Source organism: Belonocnema kinseyi, chromosome 7 (assembly GCF_010883055.1).
Source record: "Belonocnema kinseyi isolate 2016_QV_RU_SX_M_011 chromosome 7, B_treatae_v1, whole genome shotgun sequence".
NCBI lineage: Eukaryota > Metazoa > Arthropoda > Insecta > Hymenoptera > Cynipidae > Belonocnema > Belonocnema kinseyi.
The window spans coordinates 9,401,227-9,427,537 of NC_046663.1; the positions used below are offsets into that span (position 1 = coordinate 9,401,227).

Below are 26,311 nucleotides of genomic sequence, written 5' to 3' on the forward strand. Positions count from 1 at the left end.
AATTTTTAATACGTTTGTTAAGACAAATATAAGTTGCATAAATATCGCAAAAAAATTTGCAAAATAAGTTTTGTTAAACAATTACTAATGTCTTTTACTCGATTTCACTAAAATACAGAAAATTTTGACCTTATGTAAATATTACTTTTATTCAAACTTACCGCTGAAACTGAACCCAACAACAAATTAAATAAATTTTGTCTTTAATTTAAGGAAAGCCATCAAAAACTCTTGGATTTTCTACTAGAAGAAAATTTATTTATTTATAAAATGTGAAACTGTGAGTGGTCCGGTTTATCCATTGTGTATCGGTCAGCCTCGTTTCACGATATCTATATTTTACACCTTTTTTTAGCTGATTTTTTAATTTAAGATATTTTTTTTTAATTTTCCAGACTAGGAAGCTTGGCGGTAACATTTTGAAGAAATCATACTTTTGTTGCTTTTATTTTACGTTTTATTATTGCAGCCGATTCAGCAAAAAAAGGTTCCTGCTTTCTCAAACATAACTCTTGTCTTTTAAAATTGAAAAACAGTGAGATTTTTCAGGGCTAAAAATGTTTCAAATTTTGGGCTACACACCTTTTGTATGTGAACCCCCCCCCCCCCCCCCCCCCCCCCCCCCCCCTGACACACACTTTTGAAAAAGGAAAACAATTTTTTTCTAGCTATATTGATAACGGGCTTCACAGACCAAAATCCTCTACAAACAAGAAAAATAAGAAGATATTTCACGAAAGTAAAAAAATTAATTTTTTTAGAAAGATTGATGTGGCTCATTGTTTAATATTTGAATTTTTAAACATGAAGATTAATTTTCTACCAATAAAAAAAATTGTGGCTAAAACTTGAATTTTTAATCAAATAATTGAATTTTATATCAAAATAGTTGATTCATGAACCCATAAGGAAAGATTTTCCATATAACAATTGAATTTCCAAATAAAAAACATCAGTTTTTGCTTTATTTAGAATTTTCCAGAAAAATATAAAATTTGTGACAAAAACAGATAAGTTCTCAACCAAAATAAATGGATTTTTCACACAAAAATAATCAGCTTTTAACCTAAAATAGTTAGATTTTGTTATTGACATCTATAAACTCAACTCGCATTGAGGTGGAAAAACGAGAAAAAGTGGGGAATAGGAAAAAGACTGTGAAGCCTGTGATTAAGAAATAGGACTTCCGATCATTTATTCATTCATAATAATTTAAATTAGCATTAACTTTCATTTTCAATACTTTAAAAATATTAGTCTAGAAAAATTAAAATTTTCCTTAAAATATAAAGTTAATTTTTCACTAGAAACTTTTTCAATTCGGACTAGCAACTAGCGTGGTCTGAGAAAAGATTTTATTTTTGATTTTTCATATAACTGAGAAAAAATATGTTCGGGTCCTCTTTTTCGTTTTTTGTCAAGTAAATTTTTATTCTATTCCAATAATCACTGTTTTTTATTTTTACTTCCACGTACTCATAGTAAACATTTGAAAAAAATACGACACACAGGGGTCCTTCAAGCCGGTTCTTGAAAATAAAATCCTTGTTTAAATATATATTTTTTATTTTGCCTAAAAAGCAGGGCTCATTTTGATGCCAAAAGGAACACTCGTTAAGGGTACCATTTGAGAAAAAAAATTTCGGACCACCATTTTATACCATTTTAATTTCCAACTACAAAAATTGTGTCAAAATGCGAAACTTTTTGGGCCCTGAATTTTTCGACTCAATTCATACCGAAATTTTTTTCAAATTCAGGGTCATCATTCAGTATCCAGGAAGAAAACTAACATGCTTGCTGGATTTCGAGATCGACAATCACATTTGCCTTTGCTATGAATATATTGAATATTAATTAACGCTAATTTTCTGAGGAAAATAAAGCATTCGGCAGGAACTGGAACCTGCGTGCTTGATCTTGAGGGTGTTTGTGAATCGCTAGATTGTATTTTTAAATCACTGGGACGTGACGCCGCTTTACCATATTGAAAATTGGCGACCAAAGCGCAGTAAATAATTGGGTTGTCGATAAAAGACGGCATCCAATTAGAAGAGGTTTTGATCTATGCCGAATGAATAAATTAACCGTAATTTAACATCTGGGATGTACTAGCCAGAGGAAATCCAGGAAGAACCTGCTTGGAAATGTGGAAAAACAAAAGAGCTGGAAATCCGTTTCCCGACTTTCCAGAAGAACAATGGATGTGGAGCAGATAGTTCAAAGATAAATGGGAAAAACGTTCCCAATGTACCACGTCAACAAATAATCACTTCAGAACCATTTCGCATCATGAGTTTTGAATTTATAGAAGTCATATAAATCTCTTTCCAAGTTTTCAACTTAAAACTTTTACAATAAAGTGTGTAGGATAATTTTGTCTTAAGCTTTCGGCTGTGCTCCTTAGCTTCCAAGTACTCTCGACTAATGATTCCAACTGTTCGATATAAATCTTAAGATATTTCTAAATAGGTATAAATAGTAAAAGAAAACAGAAATGTGTGAGTTTTTACATAGGAATGTGTTCCGACATTTCTTTCAAGGTGAAATTTACATTTGCCTAAAATGGTTCTTCCCACCAGACCGGGTCTCCCTATACCAGAGTTAAGATGTAGATTTATCATTCGCCATAAACAAAATATGATAAAAGGACAAAAAAAGAGTAGAAGTAGAGTAAGGGTGCCGATAAATATAATATCGATCGATAAAATTTCTTTCTGGCGAGGAACACGGAAGAACGAATCCAGTTACTTTAAAAAGAAGAGCGCACTTCCGTGAAAAGAAGACTGATGTGAATCCAGGTCATCAGCCAGAAAAAGTAAAGCCAAAAGAATTTTAAAGAAGAAACTTTTCCAATCCTGAAAGAAGTATCACTTGAATGCTTTCAATCTAAACCGAAACGTTAAAAGAAGTTGAGAAAAATTGGCTACCGAAATTTGTAAAACCTTTAGGCTATTGTCGAATGGTTGGATCTAGTCAGCACTTGTGGCTGAAACAAGGTGAGAATCGTAAAGTGTTTTACAGTGTTGAGTGAAAAATTGTGCAATTTTTGGCAACAGAAGTTAGTTTCGACGCTGAGGGGTGGTAGGGTGTCGAAGTGGGGGGCGCGTGGTCTTGTTGCCTGCCGTGCGCCGGCGGCGGCGGCGGAGGCGTCGGGAGTGAATCCATTTCCGGACCTACTCCCGAGATTACGAGGAAAGCACCTTGCATACAGAAACAACATCAACTGCAGAAAATTTTGCTTCCATTGATAAACAATCAGCAACGCGCCCCTCTCGGTGACCTTGACGAGGATCTCGACGATCTTGAAGACGAGAGGGATCCGTTGCCAAAAGAGGAAGATAGTTCTCGAGAGGGTGGAACTCAACATCGCTTAAGCCCCCGGCTTCACGACATTGAGGAGGAGGACGATGAGGAGGGTCGTCACACTCGAGAGAGGTGAGTTCTATACTGTTCTAATTCTTTAGCAATTAGTCGTTTTTGATGCCAGATTTGTCTCTTCGAGTGCCTTCTAAAAATTCGTTCGTCTGATTTTTCAGCAGATTCGATATACTTTTTATTATTTAGCGTTTCGTAACCTGCGGTAGAAACTCTTCGAATGTTGTTCGGGTGTCCATCCATCCATCCGTACTTTTAATACAGGTAGGCAAGTGAGCGGAAGTATGGAGAGGAAAATCAAATTAGGAGAGGAAAATTAGGAGAGGGAAATTTGGAGAGGAAATGCCAGTTGGAAATAAATGCGAAGAAGCAGTATGTTCGAAAGTAGGGATAAGTAGAGTGGGTGAGAGGATGAATGGTAAAGTCGCATTTGGAAGGAAAGAGGGGAAGTAAAAGTAAGGGGGAAGGAAAGTAGGGATAAAGAATGTATGATAAGGATAGTAAGAGATATGATGGTAGATGGGAAGGTAGGGCTGGGAATGGATGTGCGGGAATGAAGAATGTGCGAGAGGTGGGATAGGTGGGATGGGTTGGAAAAATCGAAAAAGCAGGAAACAGGAAGTGATGGATGTGATAAGTGCAATTAAAATAGGAGAAATAAGGGGGGGGGCAAGGTGTAGTTGGTGATTGGAAATTATTATAGAAAGTAGGCTAGGAGACACTAAACATGGAAGGTAGAGTATGGAATAAATTTAAAAAATAACAGGGAATCAAGAGAAACGTTAGAAGATTTTGGAAATTGTGGCAAGCAAGAAAAGCATAATAAAAGAAGTAGATGAGAAAAAGGAGGACAAATAATGTAAGGGGATGGGATTTATAGGAGAAGTTGGATAAAAAAGGGAAAAAAAGAATTAAAAGGAGAGGAGAACTATTGGATGTAAAGACTGGGAGAAACAGTAGGGAAATCATAAAAAGTAAAGGGTCGTAGATTAGGAAAGGAAAAGTGACAGGAGGGGAGTAACTGTAGGGGAATTAGGATGCAAAATAGATCAAGAGGAAGAGTAGAATGACATAGGGAGAGATCTTGCGGAGAAGTAGAATAGGACAGGGAAGAAAAGGATAAGCAGGGAAGGGAACTAATGGATGTAAGCATTGGGAGAAATAGTTGGGAAAACAGAAAAAGAAGGGGGGGGGGTGATTCAGGAAATAAAAAGTTACAGATAGAGAGTGAGGGTAAGTGAATTATGATATAGATAAGATAGAGAGGAAGAGCAGATTGACAAAGAGCGTAATCCAGAATAGTAGAAATGGAAGTGGGTTATGAGTTGAGATTAGGGTAAGTAGAAAAGGTAAAAAATCGCAAAGGTAGAAGGGAGGGGACGATACGATATAATCGGATAGAGCAGTAGAGGATAAAATCTAAGGAAATGGTGGAAAATATAGAAAACTGTAAGAGTTAAAGCAGGAGAGGAGGAATATTGGTGGAGAGGAAGAGTTGCAGTCTTGTCCACTAAATCTAAACTATGTGTAACTTTTTTGTGGTAGGAGAGGAAAAAGGGGATTTTATTGAAATATTAGGGGAAGCATTGGGGAAGTAGCGAAGCGAAATTGCAGGCAAAGCTTAGAAGGTATATGGTGGAGAGGTAGGGAGGAAGGTTGGGGAGGGAAGATGTGGATAGTAATAGAAGGTGATATAAATTATGGGTAGGGCAGTTTAAAAAGAAAGGCTTGTATGTCAAGCGAAAAGTAGTTGAAAGAGGCGAAGTATACTTTAGGATTACATTTAAGATGAAGCTTAGCCGATAAGGGAAGCAAGGACAAGTAGAGGTTGGGAAGAGATTGGGAGAAGTTGGTGTAGAGAGAAAAGTTAAAATAATGAGATTGAGGATGTAAGGAATTAGGTATTAAAGGGCTTGAAAGGAAGAGTAAAAAGAGTAGCGGAGGTACGAAGAGAAGAGGTAGAAAGAAAATCAGGAAAGGGTGGAAACCGAAGTATAGCTTGGAAGGGGATTGGGAAAAGTAAGAAAAGGTTATCAAGAAAAGTCAGGAGATGGTAAGTACGAAGTGAGAATGGGTCGGTGTGAGAGTAAGAGAAGCATAGAATGAAAGAGTGAGCGAATGGAAGTGGAAGAAGATTGAGGTTACAAGGATAGAAGAGAAGAAGTAGAAAGAAAATTATGTGACAGTAGAAAAGAAAGTATGAGTTGAAACAGGATTGTGGATAGTAGGAAAGGGGTGATGTGGGAAAGTAAGGAGAAGGTAACTAGGGAATAAAAGTGGTAGGAGGAATATTAGCTTAAGGTAATATTAGTTATAGGATGATTGTAATAAGAGGTCTAAAATGCCTGGGAAGGGCAAAGAGAAAATTTAGCAGGGTATGGAATGAGAGAAAGGGAAGTAGGGAGTAAGAGAAAATTTGGAAAATTAGGGAAGTGAAGATGTGGGAAATCGGGCAAAGATAAAGTATGGAAGGGGGAAATACGACACGATCGTTAGGGAAGATCGCCTACTTTCAACATCTTTTTATGGACATTGGAGGTCCAAAAAACATTTTATATTTTTTCTCAAATAGTACTTCCATTAAGTGCTTCTTTTAGATATTAAAATTTCTCCTTATTTTTAAAAGAAAAAATGGTTGTTTATAAATAAACTGCCTTTTTAATTTAAATAATCGCTGACATTGTTTTTCCTACCTCGACATGTGTCAATTATACACTTTTGGGTGAAATCCCTTACTAGAAGTTTTGGCGGGATTTAAAACAAAAAAATATTTAAGGGTCCTTCATGCCGGTTTTTGAAAAACAAATCTTTATTTTATTAACAAAAGCTCTAAATATATATTTTTCATATCTACAAAAAATCGGGTGCCACTTTTAATCCACAGAGAAAGCTTTGTAGGGGTACCATATCAGAAAAAATAAATACTTTTTTAGACTACACTAATATTTATGAAATCTCTGAATGGGGGAAAGATAAACATTTTAAGGCAAAAAATTTATATTTGCCAATTTTTCACGACTTCAATCTGGAAAAATCTGAGAATAGAGTACTCAACAAATTGAAGAAGATTAGATATGAAATATGAAGAAGTTATTTCTCTTTTTTGACGCTCCCTCAAACTCATGCCATAATAGATACGGTGACCATCAACAAAATTCCATCTTAAAGTTTTTGAATTCAGCTAAGAGTGGATTTTTATGTAAAATATTCAATATTTAGAAGTTTTCTTCTATAATACTGCGATTAATTTACATATAAATAATACCATACAATAAGAAAAATTTCCAGAAAAATGTTAATCGTTAATGATATATACATATAAGGATAATTATTTACGGACTACTTCAAAATTAAATAATTTGAAAAATTATTTACGTAAGCAAAGAAGAGATACTTAATTTTAATAGCTTTGCATTTTAATGCAGAAATCTATGCATTATTAAAAAAAAATAAATTAAATTAAATTATGTAGAAAAATTTTTAAAAGATGTAATTATTATCAAATTTGAATTATCAAGGGCTGAGTTTATTTCCCAGATGATTCTTTTTAACTCTTTTTAATCGTGCTCTATTAAAATTATAATTATTTAGGAAAAAAGTTTTTTGCGAAAATAATAATTATAAGAATTTAAAATAAAAATGATAAAAAAGATAAAAAACTGTATATTTTTTGTTAAATAAACAATTTCAGCGCCAAAAATTTTTTTAAAAAGAACGCTTAGAAAAGTCTTTAAAAATTTGTAATAATTATTTAGAACCAGGGCATTCTTAATATCAGATACAAATTTAATTAAAGAAATTGATAATTCGGAAATTTAAAAAAAATTATTTCATACATTAAAATTATTCTTAAAAATAATAATAATAATAAAATTCATCTAATTTATTTATATAAAATGAAACTTATATTTAATGAAAAAATATTTAATTGGCTAGCTCGTCACAATTTCAACACTAATTTTGGGAACAAATACAAAATGTGGTTATTTAAAAAAGGCTATGTCTATTTTTTACCAACAAAATCCAGATATTTGTACTGCAAGTTTTTTTATTATAATATTATTTAGACACGGATCACATGAAAGATAATGAAATAAAAGTGTCCAATAATGAAAATTGTACAAAATACATTTTTAAAAATAATTTCGTTATGTCAGATGTAGGTAATGGCAAAAATTTATCATCATTTAAAAAAGTCTAGGAGGTCAAAAAAAAAGCCACAATGTAAAAAAATGTTTATTAAGTTTCAGCATTAATAAAAATAATAACTAGAATTTTTCGAATGTTTATTTTTAACATTACATCTCTAATTATTCTAATTTGGGGGGCCGCAGGTCAGGGAAGAACTAGAAATCAGAAAAAATCAGGGAATTTTTTCAGGCAATGAAAGTCAGGAATTTTGAAAAAATGGCAAAATTTATTTTGCTGTTTGAGGAAAAACTCACCATATTGATTTTTCGACATTAGAAGATCAATTTGGTAATTTTTTAAAATATTTTAATCCATGGTTAAACACAATTGAATTGAGGTCTATACCTATTTCTGAATTGTATATATTTTTCTGAAATATTTTAGCAGTTCTTATAAGATTTTAAAGACTTAAAAATATTTCAAGTAGTTTAAAAAAATGCAAAGGATTCTGAAATAGATTTCATTAATTTAAAAGTATTTCAAATGATTTGAAAGATTTTGGGGGATTTTTCAAATTTACGGGGAATTTTCAATGCTTTTAAAAGTTTCAAGGTATTTCAAAAGATTTCAAAAATTTTCAAAGGGTTTGAAATATTTTAGGATATTTTCAACAATTTCCAGGAGTTTTTAAAAGATGAACCATTTTTCATGGAATTTTGAAAGATTTTATTCATTTGATGGGACTTAAAAACATTTGAGGGCTATGTTTTGAAATACTCGAAATAATTTTATAATATTTTTGAAGATTTAAATGATTAAAAAAATTTGTAAAGGGTCTCAATAGATGTTTTATTAAATTTACCAGGATTTCAGGAAATATCACAGTTCATGTATTGACGCTACTTATAATATTATATTAAATTTTAAAACAATTTATTTGCAAGAATTAAGGGATTTAGAAGATTTTGATATTTTTAAACAATTTAGGTTATTTCTAAAAAACGACAATTTTTTCAAAGATGTTAGAAAATTTAAAAAAATTCAAGGAAGTTTTCAATCGATTTCAATAATTTGAATTCATGATAGTTTATTTTATTTTATTGAATGATTATTAATTTTCAAATGATTTCAATAATTTTAAGGATTTTCAAAAGAACTGAAAAAGTTTAGGGTATTCTTTAAAATTCCGACAAAATATAATATTTTTATTTTTTTCATTTTTGAAGTATTTCAAAGTATTTTTTAATTTGAAAGAAGCTGTCAAGAGCTTTGAAAATCAGGACAGAATTTTTAAATCCAAAAAGACTAAAAAATTTTAGAACATTTTTTTAAATTTCCGATGGATTTTCAAGAGTTTTAAGAACTTTTAACGCATCTCAAAAGATCTGAAATATTTTAGAGAGTTTTAATAATATTTCACGGAATATGAATTTATTTCGATAATTAAAAGAGATTTTAAGGAATTTTAAAAGGACTTTAAAATATTTAAAAGAATTTGAAATATTTTAAGGTAATTTCAAAAACTCTAAGGAATTTTCAAGAACTTAAAAAATTAAAGATATTTTAAAATAATTTAAGGCATTTTTTAAAATTTTTTGTCATTCAACCGGATTTAAAATTATTTTAAATATTTAAGAACTTTTAAAAAGGTTGTTAGGAATTTCCCATCGATTTCAGTAATTAATTGGGATTTTAAAGCATTTAAAATATTTTAGGACCTTTTTTTCAAAATTCCATGAAATATAAAAGAGAGCTTTAAAAACTTTGAACGTATTTTAAAATATTTTAAAGGATTTTAAATATCTTAGGGTATTTTAAAATATTTCAAAAGGTTTTTAATTAATTTTGGTGATTTATTGGAAATCATTTCAAAATCTTTGTACGAATTTTCAATTTATTTTAATAATTTAAAAAAGTTTTAAAGAATTTGATAGATTTTAGGGTGTATAAACAAATTCCGAAGAATTTTCAAGAGCTTTAAAAAATTTGAAGGGATTTTTTATATTTTAGAGTATTTAGAAATATTAAAAGAAATTTTCAATTAATTTTAACATTTAGAAGGCTTTTTTAAAAATAATTTAAAAGTTTTTAGGTTCAAGATTGTTAGGATTTTAAAAGATCTTTTAGGATTTGAAATATTTCATAGTTATTTTTAAAATTTCAAGATATTATCAAGAGCTTAAAAAAGTTTCTAGATATTTTAAAAGATTTACAGGAAACTTTGCCTTATTTTAGGTAATTTAACAGTATTTAAAAGGTCTTAAAATATTTTATTTTAATTTATTTAAAACTGATTCTGAATTCCTAATAATTTATCCTAAATTATTTTAAATTATTTGGAATTATTTCAAATTTTATCGAATGCTCCTCAATTCACCTAATGCTACTTAATTTATTGGATTTTTAAAACTTTTTGTTTTGTTTATTCTGAAGTATTTTGAACTATCCTGGGATTATCAGACTTTTTATTAAATTCCTTTGAAATTTCTTAACAAATGTTTAACTCATTTTGAACTTTCTGAATTACATGAGCCGTTCCAATATTTTTAATGGTTTTTAATTAACTTTTTTTCTTACAATGACCATGTACTTGAAGTTCTAAGCCTTAAAATGAAGGAAATATTTTTCCCAATTATATTTTATCTACAAATTTTGTTCAAACTAAAACTTAAAATAATGTAATTTCATTTTTTGTTGTTGCAATCTATATTTTGTAATAAGAATAAATTAATATTTCACTTCTATTTTTATTATAAAAATTCGTTACTAAAAAATCTCATTAATTTGACCGTTCTGAACTTCAAGCACATACATTCACGTTGATTTTTATAAGTTTTATCGAATTCCTCTTATTGCTGTTGAATTCCTCTGAATTCACTAAAATTTATTAATATCAAGGAAATTTTTTAAATTTCGCCTGAGATTCTTTTCAATTTCATTAAATACTTTTGAATCAAAATAACATTATCATCATTATTAATACTTATTAGTTAATTTATGTAACTTTTTCAATTTTCCGTTCATAAAATTTTCTATATAAAAAACTTTATAAGATTATACTTTTTATTTTTAAATAATTATAGACAGCCATGGTGGAAAACTTATATTTAGCTTATGCATTGTAAGAAAAATTATACATAATATTTTCCACAATCTACAGTTCTTGCTCCTGAGAAAAAAAAATTAGTTATCTTTTAATCAGGAAAAAGTCAGGGCATTTGAAAAATAAAGTTTTGCAGCCACCCTGAATCAGATAGGAAGATGTGAATGTAGTTGTAATTTTTAGTGTAGTGTGTATACAATGATAAGCTCTTTTTCCTACTGCAACAAATTGATATACTTTTGGATGAAAATTTTAAATCTTTGTATTCTCGGAAATGTTACACAGAGAAAAATTTGATGTTCAGTAATAGATGTTTAAAGTATGAGATTGTACCACTAAGGATAGAGACATTAACATGGAACAAAACAAAACAGGCAAAGGGACAATGCTTTTCCTTGAAGACAAATCTTTCTCTTGAGTCTAGAGTAAAACTGATGAGGAAATGCCGTTTCACAGTAAGAAAATTTTATTTTTATCCAAAAAACGGCGTCAAAATATACTGAAACAAAACTGAACAATGATTAGTTAATTCTGCGGAATACGAAGACTGAAAACAATTCAATTATTTTTCAATTAGACATTGGTCAAGAGAGTGAAGCTCAACCTCAAGCTGATGTTCAAAATGAGCTTGTTAGAAAATAACCTGAAACAAAATGAAAATCCTAGTTTTTTCTCTGTTTTAAAAAACTTTTTCTATATGAGAACGTTCTGCATTGTCTATCTTTAATATCCACAGAAACAAACATTGAATACCTAGAGGATTATCCTATAGTTAAACCTTTAATTCCTAACTCTGAATCATCTAGATGTTAATGGTAAACATCTATTTTTCTCCGTGTACCAAAACGAAAATGATCTCAAAGAGAAAAAACAGTATCCCTATAAGGAACCTTATGTTGAAACACTAGTATCTAGGATTTGTCATTATCATCTTAATGAAGGGGAACCTCAAGTGGCACCCTCTGAACGTTCAGCTGTAGATCCACACCCGAGATGAAAATAGGAGTAGGAAGGGCGATAATAGGCTGGTAAATTAAGAAGGGACAGGCGGAAAGAATGGACATTTACTTCGGGGGATATAGGGCCAAGGGCGGGAAAGATGGAAGGTCTCTCCTTACCTCATTCCTCAATTCTCCACGATATGCTTCAATCTATTCTCCGGATATTGTACACCACCCTATTCCCGCTCCTCCTCTGTGTGGGGATGACTCTGAGACTGTGTGTGTGAGACTGCGTGGGTTTCTTTGTGTGGTTGTAGGTGCTACCAGCTACATGAACTATATCTGGAGTGGAATATTCGCAGGAATGTAGATGGTAGACTGGAGCGGATTGAACGTCAAATCCGTACCCCTAACACCCCCTCAAGTAATTATCTCGTATAATGCAAATGTCATGGGAATTCAGTCAACTACAGACCCTCAGAAGGCACCAATTTCTTTAATACGAACCTTGTAGTCATTATTGTTATCCATGGAATGAGACGAAATATACTTTCCGGTTTTAGTTGGTTTTGAAAACTGACGGAAACAATTTTCAGGTTTAGTTAGAAGGGAACCACTTTCTTTTGTTAAGTTTCTATAAGAATGCAGTAAAGTTTTTCGATAAATAAACAAATGAAAATAATTCTAGTGAACGTATTATAAACAATTCTACGTTTTTTTTTGTTCCTGATTTTTTTCGGTTAGGGTTACGATTGGGTTTGGTCTCGTTTTATTCCCTGTTTTTATGTGCTTAATTACATAAAAAACAAAAAAGAAACAATGAAGAGAACAGAGATTTTAGTAGATTCAATACGGCAGTCAAATCGAATTTTTAAAATATTTTAGAGGGATTTGAATAAAAGTGGAAGTCATTCGAAGCTATAAGAGAATTCTGGCTTTTAAATAAATGTAAAACTATATAAAGCAGCCTTTATAAAAAAATTTAATTATAAAAAGAGGCCGGTGTCACATAGGAAGGGGTTCGCAAAGGATATGTAACAAATCACAATTTTCAGATAAAAAAATAAAACATAAATTTTTGTCGATACACTGAAGACTAATGTCATCAACACACAAAAATTTAGTAGTTTCATTTTCATCCAAGTGGTTTGAGTTTCAAACAAAAAAAAAGATTAATTTTAGACAAAAAGTTTATTTATGTCTTTATGATTTATTTATATTTATGTTTTATTCAATTTTCAACTAAAAATATAAATTTTTAAGCAAAAAATGGATTTTTGACGAAATTCAAGTATAAACCCAATAGTTGATTTTGCAATCAAAACAAAAAAGAATTTTTATAAAAACAACTAATATATGACATTTAGTATAAAAAGATTTTAATTAAAATTAAAAAACAGTTGAATTTAAAGATAACTGAAAAAAGATAAGCTTTTAAACAAGAATGGAATAGTTGAAGTTTAAGTTTAAAAAGTATCTTTGTAAAAAAAATCAGCTATCAATCATTTCGATCCAACGAAAAAAGATAAACTTTTTTCTGTAAATGAACACATTAGATTTTCAGTTTAAAAAGCGAATTTTCAACTAAAACAAAAGAACTTTTTATCATTTTGACGTAACTAAAAATACGGCTTTCAAACAAGAATTTGAATCCTCAAACAAATAGATATTTTTTAACTAAATAGTTCAATTATCAAGCAATAAAGTCTTATATTTTTTTGAAAACATTTGACGTTTAAACCAGAAAAAAAGAATTTTCAACGTGAAATTTAATTTTCAATGAAGAAACATGAATTTTCAACACGAAAAAAAGAAAGGTAAAATTTACCTTGATTCTGACGCAAAAATGAGCTAAAACAAAAATCAAAACTGCATCATTAAAAAAAAAAATACCTGCAATAATTTTTATCCTCAGTTTTTTGTTGTGAATGAAATAGTTAAATTTTTAACTAAACCTTGACCAAAATGATGAATTTTAAAAAAAAAAGGTTAATTTTTTGCCGAAATAGAGAATAGAAAATTTCAACAAAGTAATTTTCATATATAAATTTTCAAAAAAAAAAGCAATTCCTAATTAAATACTCAAATTTTAGACTAAAATGTTGAATTTTCAAGCCAAAAAATTGATTTTCTACAAAAAAGTTCATTTACGACAAAATAGTTCAATTTTCAACTAAAACGGTACTAGTTCGAGCTTAAACTATGTTCGTAGATAATTAAAAGTAATAATAATAATAAATTCCTAAGCAAGAATTTTATAGTTAAATTTTAAACAAAAAGATTTTAATTTGCAAAAGCAAATAAATAAAAGACTAATATGCAACAAAATACATAACAGTTAACAATTACTTTAATTTTAATTTATTAATTAATTTATTTTATTTTATTTTAATAATTATTTTAATTTCTTTATTTTTATGTATTACAATTTCGTTAAAAATGCATTCTTTTTGGTTAAAAATACGTCTTTTTAGTTAGGAAATTGATTTTTTTTATTATAAAAACTAATTTTTGTTAAAAAATTCATTATTTTGAATTCAAAAAGTCAACTGAAAATTTTTTTTTGTATGAAAATTTAATAATTTTTTTGAAAAAATTTTGTTTTTTTAGATAAAAATTCATCTATTTTAAAAGAAATTTCATCTTTTTTTTGGAAAAATGCAACTATTCCATAAAAAAAAAATTTTTTTGTAGAAACTTATTCTTTGTGAAACAATTCATATTTTTATTTCGATAAGTCAACTGGAATCTTCTTGGATTGAAGTTCAACTATTTTTTTTTGTTGAAAATTTGTTGTTTTTTTACGAAAATTCATCTATTTTAAAATAAATTGTATCTTTTTTTAAATAAAAATACATCCATTTCGTAGAGAATTCAACAATTTTGTTTGAAAGTAATTCTTTGTGGTTAAAAATACGTCTTTTTTCATTGAAAATTTAACCTATTTCGTAGAAATTTGTTCCTTGTTTAAAAATGCGTTTTTTCATCCTGAAAAGACAAATAAAATCCCTTTTAACAAAAAACTCCACAATTTTTTGAAAAATGTCTTTTTCATTCGATTTTTTTTGCTTTTGTAGAAATTTCATTCTTTTAAATCAAAATTAAGCTTTTTGGTTAAAAATTATTATTCTCCGCTTAAAAATTCATCTATTTTGTTGAAAGTGGATTTTTTTTGGTTGAAAATGAATTTGTTTGAATAAAAATTCAACAACCTGGGTAATAGTTAAACTAGATTGTTAAAAATTTATTTACTTTTTCATCGAAGGCTTATTTGTTTGATTAAAAATTTAAATTTTCAGTGGAAAATCTTTTTGTTTGGTTAAAAATTAATTTTTTGACTGAGAATGTAACTTTTATAGTTTTTTGAGATTGATCGTTTTTATTTCAAAATTATTTGCTTGGCTTCAAATTTCATTTTTGTAGAATAAAAATGCATCAGTATACTGAAAAATTATATTCTGCTGAAAAGTCATATCTTGTTTAAAATATAAACTAGAACACTTTTTTGTTGGGAATTTGCCTTTTTAGGTTGAAAATTCAACTATTATATTGGAAATTCAATTATTTTGTTTGAAATTCAAGTATTTGCTTAAAAACCATATTTTATAGTAGAAAAGAAATTTGTCTGTTTCAAATAAATGAATAAATTTTAAAATTTTAGATTTGTGTCTGAAATGCTGTTTTATTCCGTTTATAAAGATTATATGTGAAAAGTATTATCAGATTTGAAATGCAGATTTTTGAACATTAATGATCAGGGAAAATTAAAAATTAGTCAATAAAGAATCAGGGAATTTTGAAATTTAAATTTAAATTCCAATTTTAACATTATGTTTTTTTGTTCATTTTTTGTTTCTTTAATTTTCAGACGCACAGATAATTTATAATCTGGAAATCAATGAATAAATAATTTAATTTTTCATACTTTCATTCAAATTTTTGAATGGAATTCCATTAAAAATATTTCATGCTGCAGAACGACCTGCTTTTTATTTTTAGGCCAGAAAGTTAAAATCGATAAAAATGTACTTGATTTTATATACTGAGTAACTCAATTTGGGTTGGTTTCATATTGTATTGAGCAGTCGATGTGTAAATATTATTTCCTATAATTTTCTGCCTCGATTAAAAAAAATTGATAGACAGAATCGATGGAGATATTAATTTTTTAGTCCAGTCGCATGACTTTACTGTCCACGCGCAGCGCTCGGTTCGTTAGGGTGAATATAAAAAACAAAGTTAAAAATAACCTTATAAATGACATTGTTAATTTAGATTCACATATCTTTTTGTAAACAAGTTTTCTATGCTCAGTGTCTCTTGAATTTTGATGCGTAAGGGTCTGTGGAAGCAAAAAGTGATAAGTGATGTTATTTGTTATAATAAGCAAATTATAATAAAAATTAGTGAACAATAGAAATTTTTTTTACGTAAATAGTTTGGTGATATTATTACTTGCTTTTGTATATAAGGTAATACTTGATTCTTATTTGTTAATTTTATAAACACATTATGTAAACAAAAATATAGTGCAAATTTATTGGCAGAGAGAAATCGTTACTTTTTTATTTTCCATAAATTATATTATTATCGTTGTTGACTTTCTCGTTTATGAAATTAGCCAAATTTTTAAAATAACAAATTTTCATCCCCAAGCATCACTGGTAATGATTAGCAATTAAGAATATGCTAATTCGAAACTTGCCTTTTTTCTTTCATTCGTTTTAAAAAATGATAAATAATATTAAATGAAAATTTTTGAATGATACTCAAAAATAAGTAAAATAATTATGTCTGTATCAAACTTTGTTCTTCTATATTTTGGTAAAATTTCCAAAACTATTTGATTTATTTTGAAAAACTTTAAAATCGATACAATTTTCCGAGAAAAGGACTTGAAAAAGCAGTTGATTCTTCATCAAAATAAATAAATTTAAAAAAAAATTAAATTTTTAACAAAGTATATATCAGTTCTTAAACATTAAAAAATTAATTCTTAACCAAATGTTTAATATTTTTGATTCCATTTATGATTGTGTAAATTTTCAATCCAAAACGAAGATTTCAAACATAACAATTAAATTTTTCAAATAAAAAAGATAATAAAACAAAATATTTATATTTTAAACTTAGAAAAATTATTTTTCAGAAACAATGTTGTTTTTAATGAGGAGAGCTAATTTTTTTTGCCAAATAGTTGAATTTTTAACTAAAAAATATAAATTAAAAAAATGGGATAGTTACATTTCAAGTTCATAAAAGTACGAATTTTTAACAAAGTAGTTAAATTTTTAACAAAAATGATAATTTTTCTAAAAAGAGGATTAATTTTCTACTCAAAAAGACGAAGTGTCAAAAAAATAATTCAATTTTTAAATGGAAAAGATGAATTTTCAAATAAAAGTATACATTTTTAAATAATAATAGAATAGACATATTTTCATGTAGACAAAAATTATTTTTAACAAAATAGCTATCTTTCAACCAGGTAGTTAAATTTTTAAACAAAAAAGATAAATTCTCATTGAGAAATCTCATTGACGATATTTTAACCAAAACAATATTTTCATTTAAATTACAAAAAAAAATTAACGCAATAAGAAAGTACGAATATTTAACCAAAATTTATAGTTTGAATCAAAGAGATTAAATTTAACTGATTAGGTTAATTTGATACAAAAAACATGAATTTTTAACAGAATAAATTAATTTTTTATTAAAAAGTCAATTTTAACCAAATATTTAAATTTCTAACCAAAGAAGCTAAATTTTTTACCACAAATGCAATAGTTAAATTTTTAATTAAAAGAAGTTAGTTTTCACCAGCGAGATAAACCTTGAACCAATTGAGAAATTTTTAACAAAAAATTAATACAACTTCTAACCAAGTTGTTAAATTTTTGACAAAGGAAGATGAATTTTCCATAAAATATTTCCATTTTAAACAAGTTAATTAAATTAATTTGTAATCATTGTATCCCTACATTTTTGCATAAAACTTTTAAAATTAAAGGTCGAGCCATCGACAACTTGAATTTAATTAATGTGAATTCTCTTTTGTTAAAGTTGTTTTGGCTTTAACGAACACATTTTCTGCAAGTATCTCGTGAGAAAAAAAAACAAAGATTGAAAAAAATTTTAAGATCCAATTTAAAAATTATTTTGTTATTAAACATTTTATTTTCCCTAGTATTTTCTTTCCACAAATTCAATTTGTTTATTTGTAATGTTCTTTTTCACGAATAAAACCGAAATCACGTGCCTTATCAAAAAATGATTGATAACAAATTTGTAGCTATTTTTTGGATGAATAACTTTTGTTTATTTATTTCTTTCGTAGCCTGGATCGTTTGTCCAAAAATTACATTTCTTTATTTTTAATGTTGTTTTTTACGAATAAAACAAAAAATGCTATCTATCTGTTCACCTTTTTTGTATCGTGTGTAGTTTTACCAAAAAATTGAATTTTTTTCATTATTTCCTGCGCAATCAAAAGTTGAATTTCCGATTTTTCAACAAAAAAAAAATAAATAAAAGGTTATGATGATAAACATGATGATGATAACATTTCATAAATGCTGCAACTATGATAAATTTATTTTAAAAAGTGGTAAACATAAATTGTTTAAATTTCTGAGTACTGCAAATAGATTAACACAGAATTTTTTAATTTAACAAAGTGTTCTCAAACATTTTTAAAGTATCTTAACTTTATCAATTTTTTTAAAGAATCATTGGCTAACGACTTTTTTGTTTTTCTTCAGGCCTTCGAATAATGTGCTGAAGCTCAATCCAATCTGATAATAATTTTTTTGAAAGTTATCGCGCCTACTAACTACCACTACTGTAGACATTAAGAGAGACACACACCTTCGTAAAAAATATTTTATTTGATTCAAGGGGTCTCAAAACATTACAATTTTATAAAATGTGCAGAACTCAATTTTTACATACAACAAAAACCTTCACATTGAAGAGAGATTATAAAAAAATATCTATAAATTAAAAAAAATTATTTGAAGAAAATTATTAATGTTTATGATAACCTAATTAATGAAATTCTAAAATCAGTTTTTTTTAATTTATATTTTTATTTTAAATAAACTTTAATTTGGTTTCCTAGAATTTTCCTTTTTTGAGATTTGAATTTCATAACATATGTTGGGCGTGGTTTGTGTTTGGAATGAGGGGGTCTATTATAAGGGTGTCACGTGCTAGGTTTAGTCTTCAGTCAGATCACATGGGAAGAACATCCTGTTTTCTTCATGAGTTTTGGTTTGATAAAAAATTTGTTATTGCCTTCAAAAGGGTGTAATAAATGGACACCGGAACGCGGATAGGTTTTTTCTAATTTTTTTATTACAATTTGAAAAAAAGAAGACAAAAGAAAGAAGTAAGGGGATTAAGAGATTAGGAGATTGCCTCCTGTTTCCTTCCTATTTTTACATTTCGATCTGAATGAAAAGGTATTGGTTTTATGTGAAAATTGAGTTTCGAAAATTTATTCAAATTTTACAGTTTTTGAACTAGCTGATTAAGAAAAAATGGATTTTATTTCGGTGTCTTTTTGTCGTTTTTGTTGTCGTTTTTGTTATATGTCATTTATTTATCTGAAAAGAAAGAACGAGTTTGTTAATCCAAAATTTTCTGGATTTATCTATTGAAAATGCTTTTCAAAAAAAAATTGTATTTTTCAACCAGGTTTTTCATTTTAATTGTCAAAAATTTTATTTAAAACAAATCTTTATTTGTTATAGTCAAACTATGCAAGATACAACAAAAATAACGAAAATTGTTCTCTCAAAATTTCTAAAGATGTATTGTCAATCATATTTTTATAGGAACCGTACTTTTTATAATAATTGCAAAAAAAAACATTGAAAATTTGCGTTTATACAATTTTTAGAAAAATTACACAAGATACAAACAAAATTAGTGGACAATATCCACATAAAACAAGTATAAAATTTTGTTGAAAAACTATTTTTGATAGAGTATTTAGGTTTTGATTTAATCGTAAAAAAACATTAAGACAAAATTAAGCAAATTAAAAAATGACCCAAGATCCAAAAAATAAGAGTACAATGTTAGCCCAAATAATATCTATAAATTTGTCATTAATCATGTTTTAATAGTACGCGTAGTTTTTTTTAATCATAAATAATAAAATTTAAAAAAAAATTAACTTTTTTGAAAATCGCCACAAGATACGAAAAAAAAAACTAAATTTGCTTAAAGTTGGTTCAAATCCATGCAATTCAATATTAAATTTCGAAATTTTACGAAATGCTTTGTTATCTTTGAAATTCCTTTAAAATTAAATGAAATGTTTCAAATTCGTGGGAATAAAATGCATTAGGATTTTTTAAAAGTCATTAAAATGGCTAGAAATTCCTCAAAATACTTTTTAATATTCGGCGATCCTTTAAAATTTGATAATTTTTTTATAAATCTTATGAAATTGTCTAGAATTCGTAGATGTATTTTGGAATTCTTTTTAATGTCTTAAAATCCAGTAAATTTTGTTTAAATCTTAGAATTCTCAGTAAAATCTTTATGAATTCTTTTAAATTTGTAAAAATACTTCGGTATCTTCAAATGTTGAAAATCCTTTATGATCCTTTAAAATTATTAAGATTGCTTGAAACCTCTGAAAATATTTTAAAATCCTGAATCTCATTTTTAAATTTCGTAAGACCTCTTAAAACCCTTTAAAAACTGTGAAAATCACTGAAATTTTAAAAATCTCTAAAAATCCTTCAAAATTCGTGGAAAGTGCTTAAAAATTGTTCGAAAAATCTTTTAAAAGGTATTAAAATTTCTCAAGATTTTATAAAATCCTTTATAATATTCGGAAACTTGGATTTGGAAAACTTTAAAAAGATTTTAATGATTTACAGGAATTTAAATAAATATTGAAAATTTCAATACATTTTTTATAGTTTTAAAATTATTTAAGAGATTTCAAAATTTTGTAAGGATTTGAAATATTTCAGGCTGTTCTGAAAGATTGAAGGGTTTTTAAAATATTGTTCAAGATTTAAAATATTTTAATAAGTTTAATATAAGATTTAATAGAATTTCACGGGATTTGATAATATTTTAATTGATTTCAAAAGATTTATTCACAAGAAGTGAGGGATTTCGTAAAGTTTCAAAAATTAGAACAGGTTTTAAATATTTTTAGCAATTAGCTTTAACGTATTTTGGAACTAACTCTGAACTCTTAATTTTTTCGAAATTCTATCAAATTCTTTTTAATTCATTGAAATCGTCTACAAATTTTATGCAATTCATATTTTGAATTCTCTCGAATTCAATATGTATTGTTTTGAAGTCTTACAAAGCGAATTCTTTTAAATTTTTGTTATATTTAAAAGCTCATTTTTCACACTATTAATAAATATTAGTTTTCTGTCCTTTTTTATTTATATTATTTATTTATTATTATTTATATTTTTAAAGAGTAGCAATATTAAAAATGATTTTAATGATCAGTTTTTTTATCAGTAAGTTGATATTTTTGTATTAAAGTTAAAATTAAAAATTTTGTTTTCCATATTGCATTTATCCCGAAATTTGTCGTTTTCAGAAATTTCGAAGACTTTTCTGTGAAAAACTTTCTATTTTTTCTATCCATTAATATCCAAATATCAGCATTTTAATGTTTCGATATTTTTAAGATGATTTTTTAAACAAAATACTTGAATTTTGACCAAAATAAATACATTTTCGAAAAATAATTAAATTATTAACCTTAAAAGATGAATTTAAAAAAAAGTCTAATAGTTAATATTGCAACCAAAAAAGATGAAATTTCAGTTTTTTTAAATTGATTTTACGACCAAAAAAAAAGAAATTTTGAGCAAGTAGAGATTTTTAAGTCATGAAAGAAAAAAATAGTTTACCTAAATTGTTGGATCTTATAGCCAAAAGATGAATTTTCTGTAAAAAATTGAATTTTCAACCAGAAAATATTAATTTTAAGCGATAAAAAACTAATTTTCGACAAACTAGTTACATTTTCACCAAAGAGAAAAGCCCCTATTTTAAAATAATACGGCAAGAAAGTAGTAAATTTTTACATACGTAATTAAACTTTCAATTAAAAAAGATCAGTTTCAAAGAAAATAGTTGAGATTTCCACCAAAGCCCGTGAATTTTCATTAAAGAAGCTTAATTATCATCCAAAGATTCCATTTTCATCCAAAAAGGATAAAATTTCTACTTAACACGATACATTTTCTAAACAAAAAGACAAATTTTCAAAAAAATGTTTCAAGTTTCATGCAAGAAAGATTTTAGTTGGACTCGTTAAGATTAAAATTTGAAGTTGAATTTTCATTCAGAAATTATTTTAATCAGACTTTTGAACATGTTTTAAGTATTTCTACGACAACAGATGAATTTTTTAATTAAAAAGACAAATTTAAAAAAAAATAGTTGAATCATTCCACTCAAGAGTTTGAATATTCAACCAAAAAGGATGATTTCTTTAACAATTTTTAAGTTTAAAAATTTTTAATAATAAAAAAATGTTATAACTAGTTTTAATTTTTTATCAAACAGTTGCGTTTTTATCTACAAAAGATGCTGTTGTTACTAAAATAGATGCATTTTTTAATCAAAAATATCAATTAAAAAAAAAACAGTTAAAAGAAGATTTTAGTTCACCTTTTAACACCAAAATATGAATTTTAAAGTACAATTTAATTTTCACCGAAATAGTTCATTTTTCAAAAAAGCAGTTGAATAATTTTCCGTAACCTGATTTTTTAAATTGTTTTATTTATAACCTAAAATCTTTCATAAACAGTATAAAACGATTTCAAATTAAAATTTAAGAATTAAAAATGTATTCCACTTGACAGTTATTCACAGTTATATCAATTCTTTGACTTTTACAATATTTTTTTTTGAAAGTCTCTGACTTCCCACTAAAGAATAAGATCACCTACATTTTTTTTAATTGTATATATTTCCCCTTGAGCTATTACGCATTGTAAGTACGGTCCCTTGATTTATTTAATTATTTTTTTAATCCCTTAAAACCCTTTCGAAACTGTGGAAATCCTTGAAATTTAAAAAATCTCTTAAAATCCTAAAAGATTTATGGAAACTCCTTTAAATTTTAAAAACATTCGAAAAAAATTAAAATTTCTTAAAATGCTTTAAAAATTTCTTAAAATATTCGGAAATCCTTAGAAATTCGGTTGAATTTATTAAAATCGGAGAAAATCCTCTAAAATCCATGGATAATCTTTGAAATCTTCTAAAATATCTTATAATCCTTTGAAATCCTGGAAAATCATCTAAACCTGTTTATAACTCTTAAAATCCATAAAAATCCTTTTAAATCTCTTCAAATGTTAAAAATATAATTAAAATTCCTGGAAATCTATCCGTCAAGATGTGAAAAAATACTAAAGTATCACCTAAAATCCTTTGAAATGTTGTGACTAATTTTAAATTCCTAATCAAAATTGAAAATCCTTGAAAGCCTGAAAATCTCTTAGGATGTTTAAAATTAAACAAAATTTAATAACCCATTCAAATTCGTCGAAAACCCTGAAAATCCTTTATAATATTTAGAAATCCTTCGAAATTCAGTTAAATCTTTTGAAATATAATGAAATCTTCTAAAGTCAATGAATACTTTTTTCAATCTTTTAAAATGGCATATAATTATTTAAAATCCCTTTGAATCTTTCAAATATCATTAAAATTCCCGGATATGTAACCTTTATATTTTTGAAAATATTTCAGTATTTTCTGAAATCCTTTAAAATCCTTTGAAATCCCGTGCCTTATTTTTAAATCCTTAAAAATCCCTTAAGGCCCTGGTAAAATTGAAAATCCTTGAAATCTTAAAAATCCCTTACAATCCTCAAAATATCTGAAAATATTTTAAAAGCAATCTAATTCTTCGGAATTTCTTAAAATCCTTTAAAATATTTAGAAATCCATCGAATGTAGTTAAATTTATTAAAATCTTCTGAAATTCTCTAAAATTTACTGAAAATAGTTCAATGTCAGCCGAAATCCTTTAAAATCCTTTGAAATCCTGTGTCATATTTTGAAATTTCTAAAAATATTTTAAAACCCCTTTAAAACTGTTGATATCTTTAAAATCTTGAAAATCACTTACAATCGTTAAAAATTTGTCGAAAGTCCTTAAAATTTCAAAAAAATCTTTTAAAAGCTACTCACAATCCTTAACAATATTCGGGAATTTGATTATAAAGAGTCAAATAAAAATGGATTTTGAAAATTTCAGGGTGTTTTCTTAAATTCCAAGTCATTTTTTGAAGCTTTAAATACTTACAAGAGTTTTTCAAAAAATCTTATAAATGCAAAAAAATTTAGCTTTTTTTTAATTCCAAGAAATTAAAATAATGTCAAAGGATTTCGAAAAGTTTTAAAGTATTTGAAAGATTGCGTGGTATTTCAAACGATTCTAAGCAATTGGCAATCGATTTGTGTAATTTCATTGGATTAAAAGAATATCGTAGGAAACTTTTGTAAAAATTCCCAAATATTTTCAAGATATTACAAAAATTTTAAGGGATTTTCAAGGATTTCAATAATATTAAAGATTTAAACAATTTGCATGCGGATCTAAAATTTTTTTTAAATATGGGGCGATTTTGTAGTACCTATACAATTTTAAGATTTGTATTTTTAAAGACTCGAAGAGATTGTTGCAGATTTCCGAAGATTTTAATGATTAGTTAGTATTTTAAAAACTGTCAAGATATTTTAATAAATTTGCCAGGATTTAAGAAAATGTTGGAATTCATAGAATTTAACGAGATTTTATAATATTTTGATTGATTTCAAAGGATTTATTCATAATAAGTTAGGAATTTTTCAAAACTTGAAGGAGGTTTCAAAAAGTTTTTGGAATTAATTTTAATATATTTAGGAAAAGACCCTGAATCCTTCTTAATTTTTCCTGAATTCTATCAAATTCTTCTGAATTCTTTGAAATTATCTATCATTTTATTGATTCATTTGAATACCTCTAAATTCACTTTATTTCATCCAAATAATTCGAATTCTTTTCAAATCAACATGCATTGTTTTCTTTTATAAAGCGAATTCTTTTGAATTCTTTTAAATGTAGAAGCTCATTTTTCGCATTATTAATGCATATTATTTTCTCTGTACTATTTTTTACAAATCTATAGCGCTATTTATTTTTATTTATATTTCCCACTGATAAATGAAAAAATGTTCCTGAATAACAGTTTTGGTTTATTGTTTCACAAATACAAACCTTCGATAATTTCGACGTTTTATAAATTATAAATGATAGGAGAAGTCGCTTATTTAATTCATCTGTTGAAATTGTTTCTTAAAAATTAATATTCCAACATAAAGTCTCTTATTTTATACAAAAAAAAAAACAGAATTTTAAAAACAAAAGGACGAATTTTCAAGAAATAAAGATTTTTCCCTCAAGAAATAAAGATTTTTCCCTCAAGAAAGAAATACAAGTTTATTTAAATTGTTAAACCTTAAAGCCAAAAGACAGATTTCTACCAAAATTAAATTTTCAAACAAAGGAATATGACTTTAGCAAAAAAAAATAATTTTAAACAAAAAAATGGCGATTTTAATACAAAAATTCTACTAAGATGAATTTTTAAATAAAGAAGAAAAATTTTTAAAGCAAAATAGTTGCATTTTCTTTTAAGAAAGATTACAGTTCAATTTTATTCCAAGAAATATCACATTACTCTCAAAACAGATTAATTTTTCATTAAAAAAAATGGTTTTATTATAGTGGAATTTTCACCCAGAAAATAATTTTAGTTCTTTTTTAAATAACAAAAAATATTACATATAAAAAAGTAATTTTCCTGCAAAATAGTTAAATTTTTAAGGAAGCAGCAGAATTTTTATTCAAAAATATGGCTGTTAAAAAAAATTTTGTATTTTAAACCGAAAACTTGAATTTTTATCTATGAAAGATGGAATTACTCTTTAAACAGATGAATTTTCAATTTAAAAAATATATGTTCCAAGATAGTGGATTTTATTCAGAAAGGATGTTAGTTTTATTTTAATCCTGAAATATTACTTTTAAAACAAATTGTTGAATTTTCAAAAAAATAGTTGTATTTTTATCAAAGAAAGATTTAATTTTTGCTAGAGCAGGAGAATTTTAAAATCAAAAAGACAATCTTTCAGTAAAGAGTTGGATTTTTATTTAAAAAGATGAAATTTCTTCTGAAACAGATAAATTAAAGAAAAAAATTTTTGAAGTAAAGTTTCATCCAAATAAAATTCAAGTACAATTTCCAACACCAAAATAAGAAAAAATAAAAATTCTACTAAAACAGTAGTATTTTCAAATCAAAGAGATAAATTAAAAAAAAAGCAGTTAAATTTTCATCCAAAAAGATTTCAGTTGACTTTTTAACACAAAAATCCGAATTTTAAACAAAGAGTAAATTTTCTAGAAAATAGTTGATTTTTCAACAAAACAGTTGCATTTTTATCTAATAATTGAGACGCAATACTTTTAGTAGAATAGATAAAATTTTAAAACAAAAAGAAAAATTTTCAGAAAAAAAAGTTTTCAACCAAAAACAAATTTCAGTAGAAAAATCAATTCATTTTAAACAAAAAGTAAATGCTCTACGAAAACCGATTTGAAAAAATTACGTACATGAGTGAATGACCCCCTACCCTTGTCATAACAAATCGTAACACAAGGTCGCGACCCCCACCCCCTTGCGCTGTTACGTAA

At 26.6% G+C, this 26,311-nt stretch overlaps 1 protein-coding gene across 1 annotated transcript in view; it reads left to right on the forward strand.

Annotated features, from left to right (window-relative positions):
• The first annotated feature begins 2,962 nt into the window (after positions 1-2,962).
• Positions 2,963-26,311, forward strand: part of LOC117176337 — a 194,470-nt gene continuing 171,121 nt past the window's right edge. Inside the window, exons 1-2 of the mRNA XM_033366577.1 lie at positions 2,963-2,999; positions 3,099-3,438. Of these exons, the coding sequence (XP_033222468.1) occupies positions 2,963-2,999; positions 3,099-3,438 (377 nt within the window). The remainder of the gene's footprint in view (positions 3,000-3,098; positions 3,439-26,311) is intronic.